General features: G+C 31.5%; 2 protein-coding genes across 4 annotated transcripts; one reads left to right on the top strand and one right to left on the bottom strand.

The window, feature by feature from the left end:
* Nucleotides 1-4951: 4951 nt before the first annotated feature.
* LOC107424601 (U2 small nuclear ribonucleoprotein A') lies at nt 4952-11867 on the bottom strand. The gene is made up of 8 exons (XM_060813333.1): nt 11667-11867; nt 11530-11570; nt 10598-10727; nt 10281-10486; nt 9155-9331; nt 8063-8113; nt 7777-7947; nt 4952-5252 (listed from the first exon to the last, which is right to left on the bottom strand). The coding sequence occupies exons 1-8, from the start codon at nt 11746-11748 to the stop codon at nt 5247-5249; spliced, it is 864 nt and encodes a 287-aa protein (XP_060669316.1). The 5' UTR covers nt 11749-11867; the 3' UTR covers nt 4952-5246.
* A 1204-nt stretch (nt 11868-13071) lies between these two features.
* LOC107431822 (hsp70 nucleotide exchange factor FES1) lies at nt 13072-18656 on the top strand. 3 transcript variants are annotated; one of them, XM_048462736.2, is made up of 7 exons: nt 13072-13449; nt 13832-13923; nt 14429-14579; nt 16386-16513; nt 17667-17825; nt 17944-18090; nt 18332-18656. In XM_048462736.2, exons 1-7 carry the CDS (start codon nt 13254-13256, stop codon nt 18551-18553), a joined length of 1095 nt encoding a protein of 364 aa, XP_048318693.1. In that variant the 5' UTR covers nt 13072-13253; the 3' UTR covers nt 18554-18656. The 3 variants fall into 3 exon arrangements, with proteins under 3 accessions (XP_048318693.1, XP_048318694.2, XP_048318692.2); XM_048462737.2 differs by having other exon boundaries at nt 13073-13449; nt 17905-18090; nt 18367-18510; XM_048462735.2 differs by having other exon boundaries at nt 13074-13449; nt 17905-18090.
* The last annotated feature ends 805 nt before the right edge of the window (nt 18657-19461 follow it).

The raw sequence follows: 19461 nt of genomic DNA, 5'->3' as shown, positions 1-19461 counted from the left end.
AGGCAATATAATTATCAGGATCTAGTTGAAGGGCAGCCTCGACGGCTACATTAATATACACCAGTTGAGAAGTAGATTGCATAGGAGGTGTATGTATAACTGTGGGTGTGGGACTTGACGCAAAGGTTGCATTGGCCATTAATAGGAGAAAGGAAAGGGAGAAGACTTAAAAAATAATAATAATAATAATAATAAATTAAAAAAAATAAATTAGTAAAAGCACAAGAGCTCTAATACCATGTAGAGGAATATGGAATGATAATAATAGTCCAATAATACTACAATTACCAAAATATTAACCAAATTTATTTACCAAATAACACTTGTTAAATATTATTATTTGAATTATTCACATAACTTAAATATCAAAAAATGAACATAAAATAGAAATAAGTAAATTAAAGAATAAGCCAAATAAGTACCGCCACCTCGCCTGCCACATAATTTGGTAGGTAAAGCAAATACAAGGTAATATATCAATCTATTTAAGGCAAGAATAAGCCAAATATACAGAGACATAAACTTCTCATATGCAATATCAATTTGAGATATTATTCCTAATAGAATGTTTGTTGCAATAACTCTAGCACTAGAGTACGAGCTTCCCTTGCAACTTCAAAACCTTTTGTAATGGATATATAAGAGTAGTTTAACAATGTTAACTATCAAAATTTTATAATGTATAATTGGAAGACAATCATTGTGTTACCAATTTTTATAAAAGTCTTCCAAGAACTTTTACATGCTTTGTACAGCTTTGCTGTGGTGCATTCTAAGTATGTACCATAATTTGCATGCATAACATCAGGCAACATATTGCCTGATAAAGGTGTTAGGCTTTTTTTGTTATGTTTCATGTTGTTCTATGTTTTTTGTTCACAACATATATTTTTCCTAACATTAGGCACACAAATTATGAAGCATATCTTATATGCACCACAAAAAATTATATATTTGTATATATAATATTTTCCTAATAGTTATGTTTCAATAATATTAAAAAATAAATAATAAAACCAGTAAGGCAAAACTGATGACCAGAAAAAAAAAATTTAAATGTCAAATTTACATAATCAACAAGAGAAATTCTTTTTAATATTTATAAATTATATGAAATATTTTATGTATGTTTTCATTTTTATATATAAATATATGTTTCTCATTACATGAAAAAAGCTTGTAAAACTTAAAACTCTCTTAATAAAAAGGTATTTTTTTTACTAATATTTAACTTTATTTTTTCTTTAAAAGTGAACAGTTACCAATTGAAGTTTAGATGGTCATATTTGATTATTTTATTTTAAATTCAAAGCCATAAAAGGAAATTAACACTAATTAATAAGTAATAAAAATATTTCCTATTTAACAATGATGACACGATACAATTCTATTAGATATCTCATTTTGTTGACATGTAAGAATTTGGCCAACTCAAATTGAAATCCTTCATTAAGATCTTTGTCCACTTGGGAAAACAAAAACTAGAAGGAAAAAAAATAAATAAATAAAATAAAAGCTAGGAAAATTTAGTATATATTTCTTTCAAAATTTTTATTATTTTCGTTATAGGAGAGAAAAAACAAAAAAAAAAAGCCAACACAAAAACTAGGACAAACTAAAACTAGAGGAAAAAAAAAAAAGCAAAAAACTAGGAAATACAAAAAAAAAAAGGAAAAAGGAAAAAAAAAAAACTAGGACAAAAAAAAAAGAACAAAAACAAAATCAAAAAGAATAATAAAAATCAAAAACAAAAACTAGAACCAGAAAAAAAATTAGAACAAACACAAAACCAAAATTCAACTACAAAAACTAGAATTAGAACAAAAGTTAAAACTACAACTAAACAAGAACAAGAACTAGAATACAAAAAACTTAAAACTAGAAACTAGAAAAAGGAAAAGACTAGAAAATATAAATAGAAAAACAAGGAACTAGAAAAACAAAAAGAAGAAAAAAATGATACAAAAACTAGAAGCTAGAAAAGAAAAAAAAAAAAAAACTGGAAACTAGAAACTAGAAAAACAAGAAACAAAAAAATAGATAAATAATCTAGAAACTAGTAACACAAAAAACAAAAGTTAGAAACTAAAAGCTTGAAAACTAGAAGAAGAAAAAAAATTAAACAAAAACAAAACTAAAAAAAAAATAGAAAAACAAAAAACACAAAACTCAAAACCCAAAAAAAATAAAAATAAAATAAAATAAAAAAAATAAACTAGAAACTAGAAACTAGGTGCTAGATGCTAGAAAAGCTACAAACTAGAAACTAGAAACTAGAAAAGCAAAAACAAAAAAAAATAATAATAATAATAAAAAAAATAATCCTAGAAACTGAGCGGTGAATGTGAAAATGGTGGGTGGGTTTCTTATCCTGAAAACAATAGAAACATCCTTTTGATGATTTCTAAATTTTGTTTTTTTTTTTTTTTAAATCTATTTTCTAGAATTATTTTTAAAAATTGATGCTCAAACTGATTTATTTTTGTTTTCGAAACAGTTTTTTATTTTGTAGAACGGAAAACTGTTTTAAAAACAATTGGTCAAACATACTCTATAATTAAAAAAACAAGGAACTAAAAACTATATAAATAAAAAATAAAAATAAATAAAAAAGAATAAAAAATAAAACAAAACAAACTAAAACTAAATACCAAAAACAAAAAACATTGAACGGCTCCCCACAACCCTTAGACTACCATTTGCAGCACCATCCGCGTTCACGTCAATCCACCCCATAGGAGGAAGATTCCATGCCACAGAAACAGTATTTCTTAGGAGCTTTACCCGCATGGCTCTCCAACTCCAAGAGAGTGAAAAATAGAGCCTTTCCTAAAGAGAAAACAAAGGCAGCAAATAGAGGAATTTTCTTCTTATGAAATCTCAACTAGGTCCTATCAAGACAAATTGCTGAGAAGGCAACTAGAATAGCAGATGTCCATAAAGAATGCAGCTCCAGACTTAAAGAAACCCTCATGGCCAAGTTGAAAAGTTTCATTACAGAGCGAATGGTGTCGAGGTTTCGCAAAAACCATGTCCAGACAATCGCAATTCCCCTTAGCATAGAGGGCAATGCGAAAATAAATGCAAATCCAACTCCAAAGAATTGCAACAAAGACTAAAACTCCATCTTTATAATTTCCTTAATTTTTTTTAAATTATATTCACCTTTTTGCTTTTTGGAAAATTTGTAACTCTACTGTTTATAATAAAGTATTATAAAAGATTTTCTTGAAGAATATAGAAAAATATGCCGCCGGAGGAAAGCAATTACGCTGGGTTCGCAATTCCATTAAGTATCTAGTGAGTTTGAATTGATCCGATTCTTTTCGAAACCATCTAAATTCAAAAATAAATAAATAAATAAATAAAATCGTGTACAATTCATTTAAGTTGTTACATTCGGCCGATCCTAGCAGGAGATAGGATAGGCCCAATCTTCTTATCAAACTAATCATATATGCCAAGCTCCTCTTAGCCCTATAGTTTTTCTCCTTTCCAAATTTTGACGACTTTTGAGAACAAATATTGGACCAAGAAAAAAAAAAGAGAAGTCAAGTCTAAGAGGATATGGCACGAATCTAAATGTAGAGATAGATTCAAAGCCATTTACTAGTGTGGCTGGCCGCAGGCACTCCTCCCCCAAGAGCCGAACCCTGCACCACAGCATGGGTTGTGGCTTGCTCTGCCATTTGAACTGCCACTGCGACCTTGCCGCGCTTCCTCCCTTTTACCATACACCACTTCGAATTGTTACTTCCCCCCTTAACATAGGCAGATGAGGAAATACTAGACTAAAAGTGCTGTGTACATATCACATTCCTTTCAATAAAGATTATTTTTGTACACAAGCTACTAAAATTTTATGAAATTGAAATATTTAAAGAAAAAAAATGTATAAACAAATAGTATAATGTGTTTTGGTTATAATAAAGCCATGGATATTGTGATTTCAAAAATTAAACAGCTATATTCATTTTCTTTGTCTACTGTTATTCCTATTTGTTTTCCCAAAATGCCCTTTATTAAAATACAACTGGAGTGCATATGTAGCCTATTTCATACAAATTTTGTACTAAAATGCTAGAAAACGACAATTTGGGATGCAAAAGTTTTTTAAATGGGGAGTAAAGTGAAAAACAAGTGCATGGTTTGGGAATGCAAAGTCTAATTAACCCTAACTTTTAACAGGGTTTCCAAAATTTACTAACGGCCTGTTTGGTAGAAAAGAAAGCACCGAAGGAAACTGATTTCCGATAATCAATTTTCTAAGATTCAATTTTCCAAAAATAAATTTTTTTAGAATTTCTTTTATAATGTTTGATTAATAATAGAATAATATAAAACTTACAAGTAATTAAATAAATTTATACATTAAAATTAAATGATAAAATTATATTTAAAAAAATACATAAAATTAATTTTTTCAAAAAATTTCAAAATAACTTCTATTTAAAAAGATCAATTTTGCATATTAATTTCCCACATTGTAAAATTTATTTTCTGCTAAGTCCCATAAATTCCTCTTTTTAAAAATCATCCAAATAAAAAAAAATTACTTTTTCAAAAAATTTCAAATTCTTACAAACTTTGTTATTATTCAAACACTGTAAATCTTTCTTCAAAATCATTTTATTTTATCACTTTTTTTAAAGATTTAAGCTCTAATGCTCAAAATGATATAAAAATGGTCTTAAACAAAGATTTTTAAACATTATAAACATCTTGGAAAATATAGACCTTATAGACATGTTGTGATGATGTTAAACATTTTTAAGCATTTATCTCTGGAGTCTAATTATCATTATTTGATATTTGATTTTGCTACATTCCACTTATGATGACAACATAACTTTTTAAATCTTTTAACAAGGCCGGCCAAACCCCAGTACTCAAGACTACGGGGATTAACCGGGTATCACCCAGTTAGCAAAACAAAATTAGTTTCCTCTACTAGAGACCAACTCCATAAACCTGTATATAAAAAGTCCCGAAGGACTCAACTAGAAATGCATACACGCAGAGGCAAAAGATTCAGAACACTAAAACGACCACACCTCAAAAATAAAAATAAAAATATAAGTTAATTGGAAAAAGAAAAGTAAAAGAACTTCATAATACATGTCCACATAGATCATAAGTCATCATAATTCTCAGATTATAGATATTTTCCTCCTTTAAAATCAGCCACCAAGGAGGCGATATTGATCAAGCTCTTCCATAGAGAAGGCTATAAATAAACCTCAACTCTAATCCTGCGAGGAAAGAAATATGAATCAACACCAGAAAATTCATTTTCCTTGAAGGATGGCAATGAGCGGTATATTACAGGAAATTTACGCCAATATAATATTAATGTGGTGAAGCAAATCTGCATAACCTTTGACCAAGTGGATCTAGACAAACAAAATCACAGGAGCACAGGCCAAATTAACAAAAAGCACAAGGTCAATATGCACAAGGTCAATATTAAGGTTGATGCTCAGCTTCACAACCAATCAAACAATGAAATATTGAAAAGCTGGGCACGCACACAAAGTTATGCATAAACAATTTCTTCTTCTTTTTTTTTCTTTTTTTTTTTTTTTTTTTTTTTTTTAATGACAGAACGTCTCACATGACTCACCATCCAGGAGCCCCTTGAGCACCATTCTCTCATCTTGGAATAGGCAACAATGGTATAGATAGAAAAAAAAAACTCTCACCAAGTTCCCTCTTTTCTTAAATAGTAAAAATTCTAAAAAGAGTGGGAAAAAGAATTCTGTTGTATATAGGTATTACAGCACCGTGATATACAAAGTTGGGATCAAGAGCTAGAACTTTTTGGAAATAGTGATGGCTTACCATAGAATCATAGCTTAGTTATCCATGGTCTTATATTCAAATCTTGCTAAACTCCATTTTGTTAAATTACTGTGCTCCACTTGAGATTGAATGCCAAATATAATATATGTTGTGTTAACATGTTAATCGTTTGAGGCTCATGCCTTGAGGCCCGACTCAAGGAGAACCACAAGGCTATAGTTGCCTTGAGGCTATAGCCTCTGCACCCTATGCTGAGGCTTACTCCTCGCCTTGGTGAGGCTCACTGCATTATGGCTGGTTGAGGCTTAAGCCTCATATTTTGCCTTAGTTTGGACCTTTTTTTTTTTTTTTTTTTTTTTTTTTTTTTTTTTAAATGGGCTTTCATGTATGCATCAAATTAAGCCACAATTGAGATTTGAGCCTTGTCATTTCGCTTAGTTCATTTTGACTATATTGGACATCATATGGTTCAAAATGCATGGATGCTAAATATAACACATCTGAAGATTGTGTTGAAGAGTATTTGCTGCAGCATAAGAGAATTGAATCGTGTATCAGAGAAACTAATTAGGAACTTTGATTTTCTAAATTTTATGTTTTCTTATTATCATATGTTTTTGTGATTTAATCAGAATATTTTAATTTTTTAAATTTTCTTTTTGTCTAATTTGGGGCTCACATCTCATTCTGCCTCAAGGCGTAAGCCTCAACCTAATTTAGTAAAATGCCTTGATTACGCCTTCAGACTTTCAAAACCTTAATACATTATCGGACCCATTCCTAGTAGGTCTTTTTCTAGAGGTTTTTTTATCATATGAAATGTTTTAGTAACCATGAACCAATGGTTCTGCATAAATGATATATGTGGGAGGGGTCACTAATGCTCACAGTGAGATATTGATTATTTATAGCAACTCATTAACTTGCATGGTTAAGATGCAAGGTTTAGAGTATGCATTATGTATGCATTATTTCTATTACCATTACTTATGTCTCACACGAGTATGATAAGAAAGAACTTACTAAGATAGAATCTATTCAATTCCAATTTAAGAAAGATTTCATCTGCAATACTTGATGGTATGTTTGTATATTACCCAGTTGCTTATTGAGTTAATATTCTGTGTAGTCTACTATAGTTCTAAAAACTCTTCTAAAGGAAGACAAATTAACACAGTGAAGATTAGCAGGATTCAAACATAATGCTAGACAGACAACCCAGCCCTTATACCATGCTAAGTACCCGTCAATCCTAAAAATCTATGTGAGGCCGGATATGCATAAAAAGCCAACACAACAAATATTATATCAACAACATTAATAGTGGAATCTACATAATTGTAAATGCTAGCAAATTTTCACACATAATTCTTTAATTAAGGTAAATTGGTTGTAAACTATTCAAACTACTACTTTTAGCTTGATATACATTGTTGGGCCACTTCCTCTCAACCCTTTGGGATTAGTGGCAACATAATAAAGGTCTTCTTTCTGAATCCTGCTAGTGCCCATTTTTACTAATTAATTCTGCTACACACTTAAGACTATTTATATCCTCTGTTAATCGGCAGGCCAACACGTGAGGGGGTATGTTGAAACTACTAGTACTATTAGCTTCATATACACAATTGGGATAACTTCCTATCAACTTTATTTTTTGGGTTAAATGGCATTTTAACATATAAACAAATCAAGCCTCAATTCTATCCTATTCCTTTCAACTCTTTGCCCTCAATTCTATCCTATTCCTTTCAACTCTTTGCCTAGTCAATCACCCTTTCGTCTCTCTTAAGAGTCATCTTTGTCAAAGTGCAATATGTGTCAATACCAACACCCTATCTTGCTATAAGTTTAAAGGCTTGCCTAGGGAAAACAATCATGTCAAGACTCTTATTATAGACGTGACAAAGAAAAGAGACAGCTAAAAGATACATTATAAATGGTTCAAAAGCCATATAATAAACTTTTCAGAACCTGTTCCATGGGTGTGGATTCCTTGTTTCCCTGTTCCTCCACATCCCTCAGCACATTTGCATTCTCATTTTCACCATTGACCACAGTTTCATGGTTTTCTTTAAAGTTGCTGGACTCCATATTATCAATTAAAGTATTCAAATCTGCAGGAAGTTGACCTGTCTTTAATGCCTGCTCATGCAAAGCAGTTGAGATTATAAAATCAATGTTAAACAAAAACAACACAGGCAGATAAAAGTACATATATACAATTCTTTTTTCTTTCCAATAAAACAAAATTCAGCACCTTTTCAAGTCTTGCAACCTCTTCAAGAGTCTGGGAATTCACTATGGCAGCCTGCATTCCAAATAACACAACATATGAAAAAGGTAGCCAATGTGGATATACATGGTTCGAGAACAAATATTATTACCAACTAAACCATGGAATAAAGACATAAAAAGATGTCCTTTCAGTAAGATTTGAGTCTCAGACCGATTCACAGCTCTTCCCCTGCTGCTTCAACCCGAAGGCAATATCACTATATATCCATGAATCATGGAGACAACACTTGGGACATAAGAGACTGAAGAGCATTTACGCAAGCCAAACTAAAGTAATTATAAATGAATGATGCCAGGGAGGGTCAATAATGAACCTATCTTCATTGGACAATAGTTCCATTTTGTTTGATTTCACATCAACTTAAATCCAGGCTGTAAACTAAAGTTCAAGCATCCTTAAACTAGGGAAAAAACAAAAGCCAAAATACTCAGAGACATTTGTTGTTCGTTACCCTTGTGAATTCAACACAGTTCTTTTCAATTTCTACTTTTATTATTTATTTTCCTTTTTTTTTTTTCTTTTTTTTTTTAGGGGTTTAGGGGGGGTGTTGTGGTTTCCCAAAGAAGTAATATTGGTTTTTAAAAACTCAAAGTTAGACATCAAATAAGAGGTCCTTGAAATAATATTGCAAAACAATAAATAGCAATCCCTCCAGGTAGCAAGATTGTTAATTACCCTCATGAAGTGGCACATAAAGTTCTTAAAATTTAGTCAAACTCTCACTCAAAGATTTGTTGGATCCTGACAGTTACTTACCTACTTCAACATCCAGGCTGACAATCTAGCTCTAAAGTTCAAAATTTGTTAAACTGCACTAAGGGGATACTCCAACAATACACTATTATGAGACTTGAAGTTATCACATTTTGAAATTTGCCTTGCCATTTCTTCCCTATTTGTGTAAAACAAACGTTTCCCCCACGAAACCAGCCAAACTAACATTGACCAGATATCTTTTATATTACTGACTTCAGCAATAGCAGTTTAAAAGTGCTTTTATTTGATAGCAGTGGCGGACATAAAATATATTAATTTATGCATTGGTAATATTACCTTAATAGCTATTATTTGCTCAGGTGTTGGACCAATCGCATTAGGAGTTTGTTGTTCCTCTGCAGCAGCTTCTATATCATTCTGAACCTCCACTGGTGTGGATGTTCTTAGGGATTCTTTTTCAGCTTCTTCTTCAACTACTTTAGATGCAAACAAATTTATGGCTTCCATTCTCTCCTATTATCAAAGGAAAACAATCATCAAACATCAAGCTGGGTAATAAATACAGAAGAGGAAGAAGCTAAAGTTTTGATAAATTCTAAACTGTAAAACAACTCAAAACACTATTTATCCTTGTAAATTCAAAAGTTTCCAATTTTTATAATTATACTGAAACTAGGTAGAAGATAAGCAGAAACCATAAGTATGTAAAAAGCACTTGAAAGGAGCAAATTCTAATATTTGAAAGAAAAAAAATAAACACATAATACCAAGCAAAAATACAATGACAAACAGGAAAAACAAGCATTTTAGAGAGAAACAACAAACATATATATATCATCACGACATTTTTTTTTTTTTTTATATGCTTAAGTTATAAATTTAGGCAAAACAGCTCCCTAAAATTTCAAATACTCACTAAATTACCATTATGAAACAAGTTTGCATATAGATCTTGTTTTGCATACAAATTTGTATCACGTATTACTAAAACCACTTCAATACCATTTATAGTCAGATGGTCAAGAAATGCAGCTTATATCTCCACAAGACGATTCATGTTTCTTTTCTATTTCTTTCATGCCTTACTTTCTCTTTCAAATTAGAGGCTCATTGAGCTCATTTTTAAGAACAATAAAAAAATTCCTGCATAAACATGTGTCTACTACAGACTTCTTAATTTGAGAATTATCCTTTAGCAGCATAAGAAACATAACTTTTTTTCTTTTTTTTTTTTTTTTTTTTTTTTTTCTTTTTTTCTTTGATAAGAAAAGGAATCAAATTAGACACATGATAATCAGCAGCAAGCACCTGGCTTAAAGCCAAAGTGCTGGCCTTGCACAATCATGCTAGCACTTTGAGCCAACTATTAGGTGTATATAACCGAGGGGAAGCACCAGCACACCACAAAACCACTAACATGTGTTTGGGGTAATAACTTCCAAACAAATAAATAGCACATCACCTTGTTTTTTACTTTCTTAAAATCCAGAACTCGGAGAGACTTTAGTTTGTGAATAACATATAGCCTATAATTTGGTTTCTTTGTAATATTGTTATCCAGCAGGCTGAGAAACTGCAACTTAGGAAGGGATGCAAGGGGATCAATCTCTACCAAGTTGACAAGCCTGTTATTTGTAAGAACTAATGTGTGTAACTTTGGCAAGAACTCTGCAAAACAAACAACCCAAGCCTTTGTATAACTCAATAAGAACAAATAAATAAATACATAACTCTTTAACAGGATTGTCTAAGTACTCTGTGATGAAAAATAAAACTTACCTCCAATATTGGAATTGATACGGGTAATTCTATTGTTATTAATAATCAAAGTACCCAGTCGGTTGAGATACGGCATGTTCTCCAATTTGACAATCTCATTGTCAGACAGATCAATGGTATCAAATTGATCCTGTTAAAAAAAAAAAAACGTGAAGTTATGCTCATAGATCGATGTTAAAGACAAACTTAGTTTACAAAATTACATTCACTTATTTGGAAGCAGCTTTATTAGGAATCAATCATTTAAATGTGACGAAGGGTCATCTAAATGACAAAATATACGTATATAGATATCCACTCCACAGAAGATAGAATTCCACTATGAAAACATTGCACCAATGATACAAACTACCAAACAAACAAGTAGATATAATTATTTACAATCAGATATTAGTTTTTCATACTTTATCTAAAGTTGTTGCCAAAGCTGGCAAAATTTTAAGGGTCATCTAAATGAGATGTTTAAGAACCACCAAATCATGAAATAAGACCTCTTGAAGACAGTTACCAATCCATAATCTTAGAAAGAGTAAATAGAAGACCCAATGTCCCATATGTAATACAATACGCAGTTGTTTCAATAGTATCATCCCATGGGGTATTTTCCACCCTTCAATAATTAAAAAAGTAAACATAAAACTTGTATGTTTATTCTTAATGTGGTTAAAATTAGAATTTGGTTATTCTAACTTTGATTTTCTCCATTTGCAACAATATTTCAAGTTTCAACTGCCAAATGCCAAACTCACTGCTCAAGGTACAAAGCATGCTTTGCGTAGCACTAGCACCACTCTCTAGCCATAGAAATCCAAAAAATCAAAAATCAAAAACACAAAAGAAAAAGGTCCTTGAGGATTCAAGTTAAGTTGAGCTACTATAGTAGGAAAATGTCGATAAATCGTCAAACGGCAAAGCAGCTAAGCTCAACTCACCTCTGTAGCTCCCAAGTTTTCGATTACAGCAATCTTGTTACCTGGAATCAGCCATAGAAACCATGAGACGTTGATTACGGTTCGATTTTGGGGGAGAGGAGAGAAAGTAAAAGGAAGATTAATAATAATAATAATACCTCGAAGATCCAACTCTCGCTCCTTAATGGCATTGAAAAAATGAGGGCTCTTCCAAATCACGTCGGCGGTGAGCCTCACCATCTGTCTCTGTGTGTTTTACAAAAATACCTTCGTAAATTCGTATGAATGACTATATGATATAGTCGGTTGTGTTGCGGTGTGCGGCTACTCTCGTCGCCTCCGGACAGGGAAGCCTGATTCTTTAATTAAAAGTTATTTCATTAACAAATAATAATATTCTGGCTAAAAAATAATAATAATAAATATTTCAAACGTGGGATTCTCTTATTAGGCCTTATTTCTCGCTTTTGCATTTTTTTTTTTAATAGGGTTTATGAAAAATTTATTTTTACTAAAAGTATTTTTGAAGGTTAACAATATTATTTAAAAATTATTTAAACATTTTGGAAGTTAATTTTGAATTTTAAAAACTGATTTTAGTTTCGCAAAAACTCTACCTAATTGCTAAAAATAACTCTATTTTATATATCTAGAGCAATACTATAATAAAAAATTAAATAACACTTTTATAATTTTTTAAATTGTCATTGTGCATACAGGATTATTATTTTTTACATACTTTTCAATTAATTATTGTTAATTTTATAAATTTACTTTTCTCTTTTGCATCTACAAATATATATAATATGATTATTAAGTAATTTATTTTGTTTGCTATTTAAATTAATTAATTTATTTTTATACAGTTACTTTTTATATTTGTAGCTCTAAAATAAATATAATATAGTTTTTAGATTTTTTATTTAATATAATCTCTATATGTTTATGGTAGATGGATATTTATTAAAAAAGAGTTTGTCATGTCAATTCTCCGAAAATTTTTCATCCATTTTTATTTATTTTATAATATAAGAAGTTATAAATGTTTTTGTTTATCTCACGGAGGATAATTAAAAATAATTAAAAGGGATGTATTTAATTTAGAATTTGATGGATTTAAAATGAATTATAGACTTTAAAGGATTTGATGGATTGTTATGGAATTCTACAGATTCCATAAAGATTTTATAAGAATCCAATGAAATCTTTGGATTTAAAGCTGTATTTCATATTGACAATTTTATTCACAATTTTCCTGTTAAAATCCTTTCAAATCAATTAAAATTCATCATTTTTTAAAATTTTTTAAAATCAATGACTTTTTAAATACCACTAGATTTTAAAAAAATTCTATAAAATCCTAATTGAATACATCTAGATTTTAATGGACTTTTATAAAATCCATCAAAATCTAAATTGAATATCATTAAATTTGTATCAACTCTCTTAAAATCTAAATCGAATACTTCAAAACTTTAAAAAACTTTTAAAATTTTTTAAATTCTAAATTAAATACATCCCCTAAATAATTTATGTGTATAAATTATATTACAGAGACAGCAATTATAGGAGAAGGAGAAGCAAAAAAAGTTTTTTTTTTTTTTTTCCTTAAGCTTATCACAAAAGATAAATAAAATAAAAAATATAGGTCAGCTGAAGCTGAAGCTAAAGAGTTGAAAGAGTTCAGTGATTTTGATAATTCCAACCAAAAAAAAAAAAAAATCACCATTCGGCGGTGGTTGTAGATGGAGCGCTCTTCTTCACGACGGTTATTACTGGTGGCGATGGTGGCGATGATGGTGATGGCGGTGAGGGCAGACGCTGTAAACAAGTCGTCGGAAGGGGTATATTGGTCTAGTGCAAAAGAGGACGAATCCGTAGACCACGACGATTTTGATGGCGGCTTTTCTTCCCTCGACGGAATGTTACAGTGGGCCATAGGTATTATCTACTATCTTTTGTTTTTAAATAGCATTAGCACCACTTGTTTGCTTACTCGGAAAATCTCTTCTTTTCTTTTTCTTTATCCCAAAATAAAAAGCCAAAGCCAATACCAGGATACTAGATGGTTGAAATCTCTTTGGGTTACATACTTTCCCTCTTAATTATCAGTTTTTTTTTTTTTTTTTTGGGGTCAATACTTGCCGGTTTTATTTAATAAGCTTAAAACATTCATTCATTAATTGGAAAAAAGAAAATGCATGACTCTGTATCATGGACGTTTTCACCTTTAATCATAAAACTTTGGGATTGATAAGTATCATTCGTATTTCAATTACCTGGACTTGTGGCCGCTGAGAAATTGTTGTCACTTCTTGATCAGGTCATTCTGATCCTGCCAAGTTAAAAGAAACGGCAAAAAAAGTCCAGCAATCATCTCCTGATGAGCTAAAGAAGCGTCAATTGGAATTCAAGGTGGGATACGGTGTTTATGTATTCAAATAGTACGAAATATATGACTTTTCTTCTTGGTCATTTTCTTGCAAATGGAATTCGAAGAGATCATAATATCAGCAAACAAAATAATTAAAGAGGAGAGGGCCAACTCTCTCTCTCTCTCTCTCTCTCTCTCTCTCTATATATATATATATATATACATATCTATATATTTATTATTATGTGGTGAAGGTGATAATATCGGTTTTCAGTATTTTCTGGGGCTTGCTCTTCAGTTCTCTTTTGGATCCTTTTACATTTATATTTTCAAATTAAAATATTTGTTTCTCTGTAGATGTGAAATGAAATATGTATAAACATGATATGTTCCTTTGTTGATTAACAACGTGTGTGTATGCGTTTGCATATATGTAGTGAAGCATCGATGCACATAAATGCATTCCATTGTGCTTTTGTTGAATGTCACACTAATGCTCCTCGTTGTTTGCTTGTCTGCGTAATTGATGTACATCTTGTCTAACAGGAACTAATGGAGAAGTTAAAGGTTCCATCAGATGCACAATTGATGCAAATTGCTATAGATGACTTGAATAATTCCTCTTTAGCTCTGGAAGATCGACATCGTGCACTTCAGGAGCTTCTGTTTCTTGTTGAGTCGATTGATAATGCAAATGGCAGGTGCACTTGTTCTATGGTTTATATATGTTGTTAAGTGTTTAGTAACAAATACTACAGTCAGGTCTTGAAATTTCAGTGAAATGATTCTGTACATTTTTTACAGTTAATACCTTTTTTTCCTTTTTTTACCTTACTAAAGTGTCATTGGGTTGCTGGCCTTGATTTTATTGTTTTTATGGTTTCTCTTCTTCACATCAGTGCAGTTAGATATTTGTCATAGGTTCTGGAACGTGTAAACCTTACATGAAAATCCTCCTCCTGCTTCTTCTTCTTATTATTATTATTATTTTTTCGTTTTCCCTTTATCATGTCATTTTCTTATTTCGTATCATGACTTCTTGGAATCCTGGAAGTTTTTCTTTTCTGTCTTTAAGCTTTTTTCTTCTCAAAGGGGAGAAATTTAAACATTCATCTTTGCTATTCACTTCTCTAACTACACATTTATTTTATTATTTGAAGCATTTATCCATTTATTCATCTTATCCATTTTTTTTTGGGTTACTCCTATTGAGATCTGTGTAGATGTGACACTCCATTAGCCCAATAATCTTCAACTGGTCCTTTTTAATGTAACTGTGACACATGGGGTCATGATGATGGTAAAGATAAAGAATGATATATAGTTGGTTGAAGGTTATATTCATCCTTGCTTAAGCTGTCAATATCTCCTTTTCTAATTTATTGTTTATGAGTCTGTTCTTAACTCATTTTACAATCAATTGATGTTGCATAGCTAGGGATGTGAGATTTCTTCTTGGATTTTATCTTTGGTCAAGTCATGTGCAAAATTTAAAAGTTTTCAAATTTTGGTTTGGGAGAATTATTTTCTCTGGAATATAATAGTATGGGGAATTTGACATTTGAGTGATTTGGTTTTTATGGTTGTTTCTCCATCCACCTCCACCATAGTATGAGAATTACTCAAGGTTGATGATGAGAAAAAAGTTTATCATACTTATAACCCTAGTTAAATTAATCTTTATATAATTTTGTTATAGTGAGCTTGCATGCTTACCTTATGATGGGTGTCTCATGTCCCACCAAATCTGGCGAGACATATAATTTCTGTATCCCCACCAAAAGATAAGTGTACAAGCCTATCATAGCAGGACCGAATATTTATAAAGATTATGATTGCATGACTGGTTACTCATTGTTACTTTATGGAGCTATATTAATCCAGACACTAGTCCTCTGATTGTCACTATAAGTTTATAACTGATGGTGTATTCTTTTGCACAAATTTTAATTTGAGTTTGAACTTTGTTCGGATTTTGCTTCACTTTCCAGTTTTAACTTTACATCCCGTGTTATCACCTATTAAAGAAGCTGGTAAACTAATGGCATTCAGTAATTTTATAATGAACATTAGCCACATGCCCTTATAGTTTTGGTTTTGTTGCTTTATGCAATTATTTGAAATATGAAAGTGCGGCAAAAAAATTGCTTGGGGAATACAAAATGAGTCAGAACACACTAGTGCATAATTAGCACTATTTCAACCGCTTCTGATTTGTACTCTTGTCATCAATTTTATTTGGTTGCAGATCTAGTTTTTCCTGTCTGATATCTAATTTCTGCTTCAAAGATGGAAATTTTGTCAAGCATTTCTTTAGTTTCATTTAACTTGTCAATTCTTTTTATGTCCTTGATGATATTTGTTTATACTATATCTACGAAACATAGTTGGTAAATGATTAATTTAAGCATCATTATGTAGATTTAGTGTCCTGTCTTGCATGTCTGAATCAAATAAATTTTGCAATTTAAGCTGCCCATTAAGCTTGTTTGATACTTTTCAGACTTCAACAAGCTTGGCGGCCTTCCAGTTGTTATACAAGAGCTTAATCATCCTGACCCAGATATAAGGAGACTTGCTGCATGGATTATTGGGCAAGCCAGTCAAAATAATCCTGCTGTTCAAGAGCAGGTACGCTAGGTTGGGTTTTTTGTTTTTTTTGTTTTGTTTTGTTTTTTGTTTTTATTTTTTATTTATTAATGGGATGAACCTATACCAATGCATATGTTATTTTTTCTGTAACTTCTATTTTTGTTTAACCGTTTATTAGCCTTGACAATATCATCCTATGGAGAATTTATTTCATGCAAGCTAATCCTATGTTTTGAATTTGGATTTCATGAAGAAAATAAAAATCACATGATGAAAATACAAAAAGAAAAAAAAATTGCACTTTCTTCTCAATTTCTTATAATGTTTTCATTCTTTTCCATAATTTTCTTTTACTCCCAATTTGGATGTCAAAAATACCAAGGGAACAAAATTAAGAGGGAAAAAATTCAAAATCTTTATTTTGTTTGGTTATTCAAAAAATGGTGAGGAAAATAAAATCCATTACTCCTGAAAATGTTTTTCTTTGTTGGTTTGGTTGGAGTGAATTTTCAACGTAAAGAAACTTTATGGCAAACAATGGAATTTATAACACATAATTTCCTTAATATTTTTTCTTGTTTATTTTTCTTGAAAATTAAAGCAGCCAGATCTTTGCCTCCTCCTCCATCGTCATTGTCTTCCTAGTAGGGTCTTGACAAAGATATTTGCATCACACCCCTCAAACAAAGTACCATGTGCAGAGTTTTGTAGGATATAGGTTGTTCCTTCCACCATTTGCTTGCCAGCAGAAATTCGTAGGGCTGTTTCTAATGGAAGCCATCCCTCAGAGAATGCTACAAGTCAACAGTGGCCTGTTTCTAGTGGCCGGAGAAGAGAGGAGAAAAGCGTGCAGAGAGAGTGTGCTGCTGGCCCGATAAATTTTCCCCAAGAATTTTAATTTTTCTCGCTTAAAATTAGGGAAAAGTAAAATCCCCATTCATTACTACTTTTCCTTTCCATTTTCCATTGTGTTTTTTCTCCTTATGTCTCTTATGTCTTCTTTTGTAACCAGACAATGAAAAATGTTTTTTTTTGCTTTTTCCCTCTTCCACAGTGCTTTCCAAGTTTCAAAGATAGCCTTAAACAAACAATGAAAACTTAAATCCTTTACGTTTTTTTTTTTTTTTTCTCCTTGTAGATTCCAAATGCTAAATATAGGCTAAATTATATCTTACAAAATTTTGTATCACAGGTCCTTAAACTTGGGGCATTGTTGAAGCTGATGAAAATGGTAAAATCCAATTTCATTGAAGAAGCCATCAAATGTTTATATGCTGTTTCAGCTTTGGTCCAAAACAATTTAGCTGGTCAAGAATTGTTCATTGCAGAAGCTGGATTATTGCTCCTACAGGTGATCAATCTAAGAATGAATAAAGTGTTATTGAGTTATTAGGAGTATGCATTATTATAACTGACATTTTTGTTTTTAGGACATTCTAAGTGATACAAGCATTGATATCAGACTGCAGAAGAAAGCTGTGTTTCTTGTGGGTGATCTTGCAGGGTTTCAATTAATAACCGTACATAAGGATGAGATTCCCTTTTTAAGCAACCGCTTTTTCTTAAAGTCTGTAGTTGATCTAACAGCATCTTCTGACCTTGAACTAAAAGAGAAGGTATTTCTTTGACATTCATTGAAAAAAGAAAATATTTGTGTGTGCATAAGCATTGTGCATGCGTGTGGACATTTTTGTTCTTAGGTCCTACTATTTCAGAATTGTTATTTTATACACTACAGAAGGTGTTTTGAGTTCCATATTATGTGATGGCTGCATGTGCACATGATGTGGTTGAGTTACATATTATGATGACTGGTACAGTTTTGATTTTATTATGTTCCATTGAGATGTATTTCAGGTTCTCATCACGATTAAGAATCTTTTGCTACTCAGAACAACTGAAGCATCAGTTTTCAAGGAATTTTGTGGTTTGGACATCGCATTGGAGAGGATGAGACTGCAGCTGCAGGATTTAACTGGAGAGGAAGATCAAAGAGATTATGCAATGGATGTGGAAAGCCTTCGCCATGAAGTAGAGCTGATATTTCATCAAAAGCTGGGAAAAAGTAGTAACAACTAACTTGACCTATTAGTTTTGTATTTGAATATGATGGCTGTTAATTTACTTGTAATGACGCTTAGCACGAGGTGCCGTGAATGCAATTCTTCGCCTACATCCAAAACGATTGCTTATAATCCCAAGCATGTAGCAAGAAAGACAGGTGGCTCATTCACCAGGAGTTAAAAATAAATAAATAAATAAAAAAAAAAAAAAAAAATGGGAGTTAGAAATAAATAAATAAATAAAAATAAAAAGAACAAACAAACAAACAAACGAGAGAGAGAGAGAGAGAGAGAGAGAGATTCACCAGGAGTTAAAAATAAATAAATAAATAAATAAATAAATAAAAAATGGGAGTTAGAAATAAATAAATAAATAAAAATAAAAAGAACAAACAAACAAACAAACGAGAGAGAGAGAGAGAGAGAGAGAGAGAGAGAGAGAGAGAGAGAGAGAGAGAAAGAGAGATTAAATTTAACTTTTTACATTAATAAAGTGGGTATAAATGATAATTATTGTTTTTTTTTTTTTTTTCTGCTATGCCCAGGCATCTCTTCTCTTTAGATTCGAACCCGCCTATTATGCGTGGTGTGACAGTCCGCACTTTTGAAATGGTCTAGTGGTATTTTTGTAAATATTTGATCTCGACCATGGAAATTTCTTAAGAATGTCACAAGGATGGTACATGTCGAATGGCGGGTCAAAATATGAAGGTTTGCTAGAGAAAACTCCATTATGATTCCTCGCACAAAGTGATATTTGTTGCTGCTATAAAGGAAATGGCTAAATAAGCTCTTTAGGGGGGTAGTCTGTGTCTGGCTCTCCACGGCCCTCGGCTCCGGCTTCGAGTTTGGGCTAAGCGAGCCTCCCATGGGCGACAGCAAGCCATGGGGCGGGCATAAAATGCCACGGAGGTGCTCTTATGT

Source organism: Ziziphus jujuba, chromosome 12 (genome assembly GCF_031755915.1).
Source record: "Ziziphus jujuba cultivar Dongzao chromosome 12, ASM3175591v1".
Lineage (NCBI taxonomy): Eukaryota > Viridiplantae > Streptophyta > Magnoliopsida > Rosales > Rhamnaceae > Ziziphus > Ziziphus jujuba.
The sequence above is the reverse complement of the archived record's forward strand: the minus strand, read 5'-3'. Positions and strand labels throughout refer to the sequence as shown.

Coding starts and splice junctions, on each gene's coding strand:
- LOC107424601 (XM_060813333.1), bottom strand. CDS start 11,748: ATGGTGAGGCTCACCGCCGACGTGATTTGGAAGAGCCCTCATTTTTTC. Junction 9,332..10,280: donor TTAAGAAAGTAAAAAACAAG/GTGATGTGCTAT, acceptor CTTTGATAATAG/GAGAGAATGGAAGCCATAAA. Junction 8,114..9,154: donor AGCAAATAATAGCTATTAAG/GTAATATTACCA, acceptor TTTGGAATGCAG/GCTGCCATAGTGAATTCCCA.
- LOC107431822 (XM_048462735.2), top strand. CDS start 13,254: ATGGAGCGCTCTTCTTCACGACGGTTATTACTGGTGGCGATGGTGGCG. Junction 13,924..14,428: donor AGCGTCAATTGGAATTCAAG/GTGGGATACGGT, acceptor CTTGTCTAACAG/GAACTAATGGAGAAGTTAAA. Junction 18,091..18,331: donor ACCTTGAACTAAAAGAGAAG/GTATTTCTTTGA, acceptor GATGTATTTCAG/GTTCTCATCACGATTAAGAA.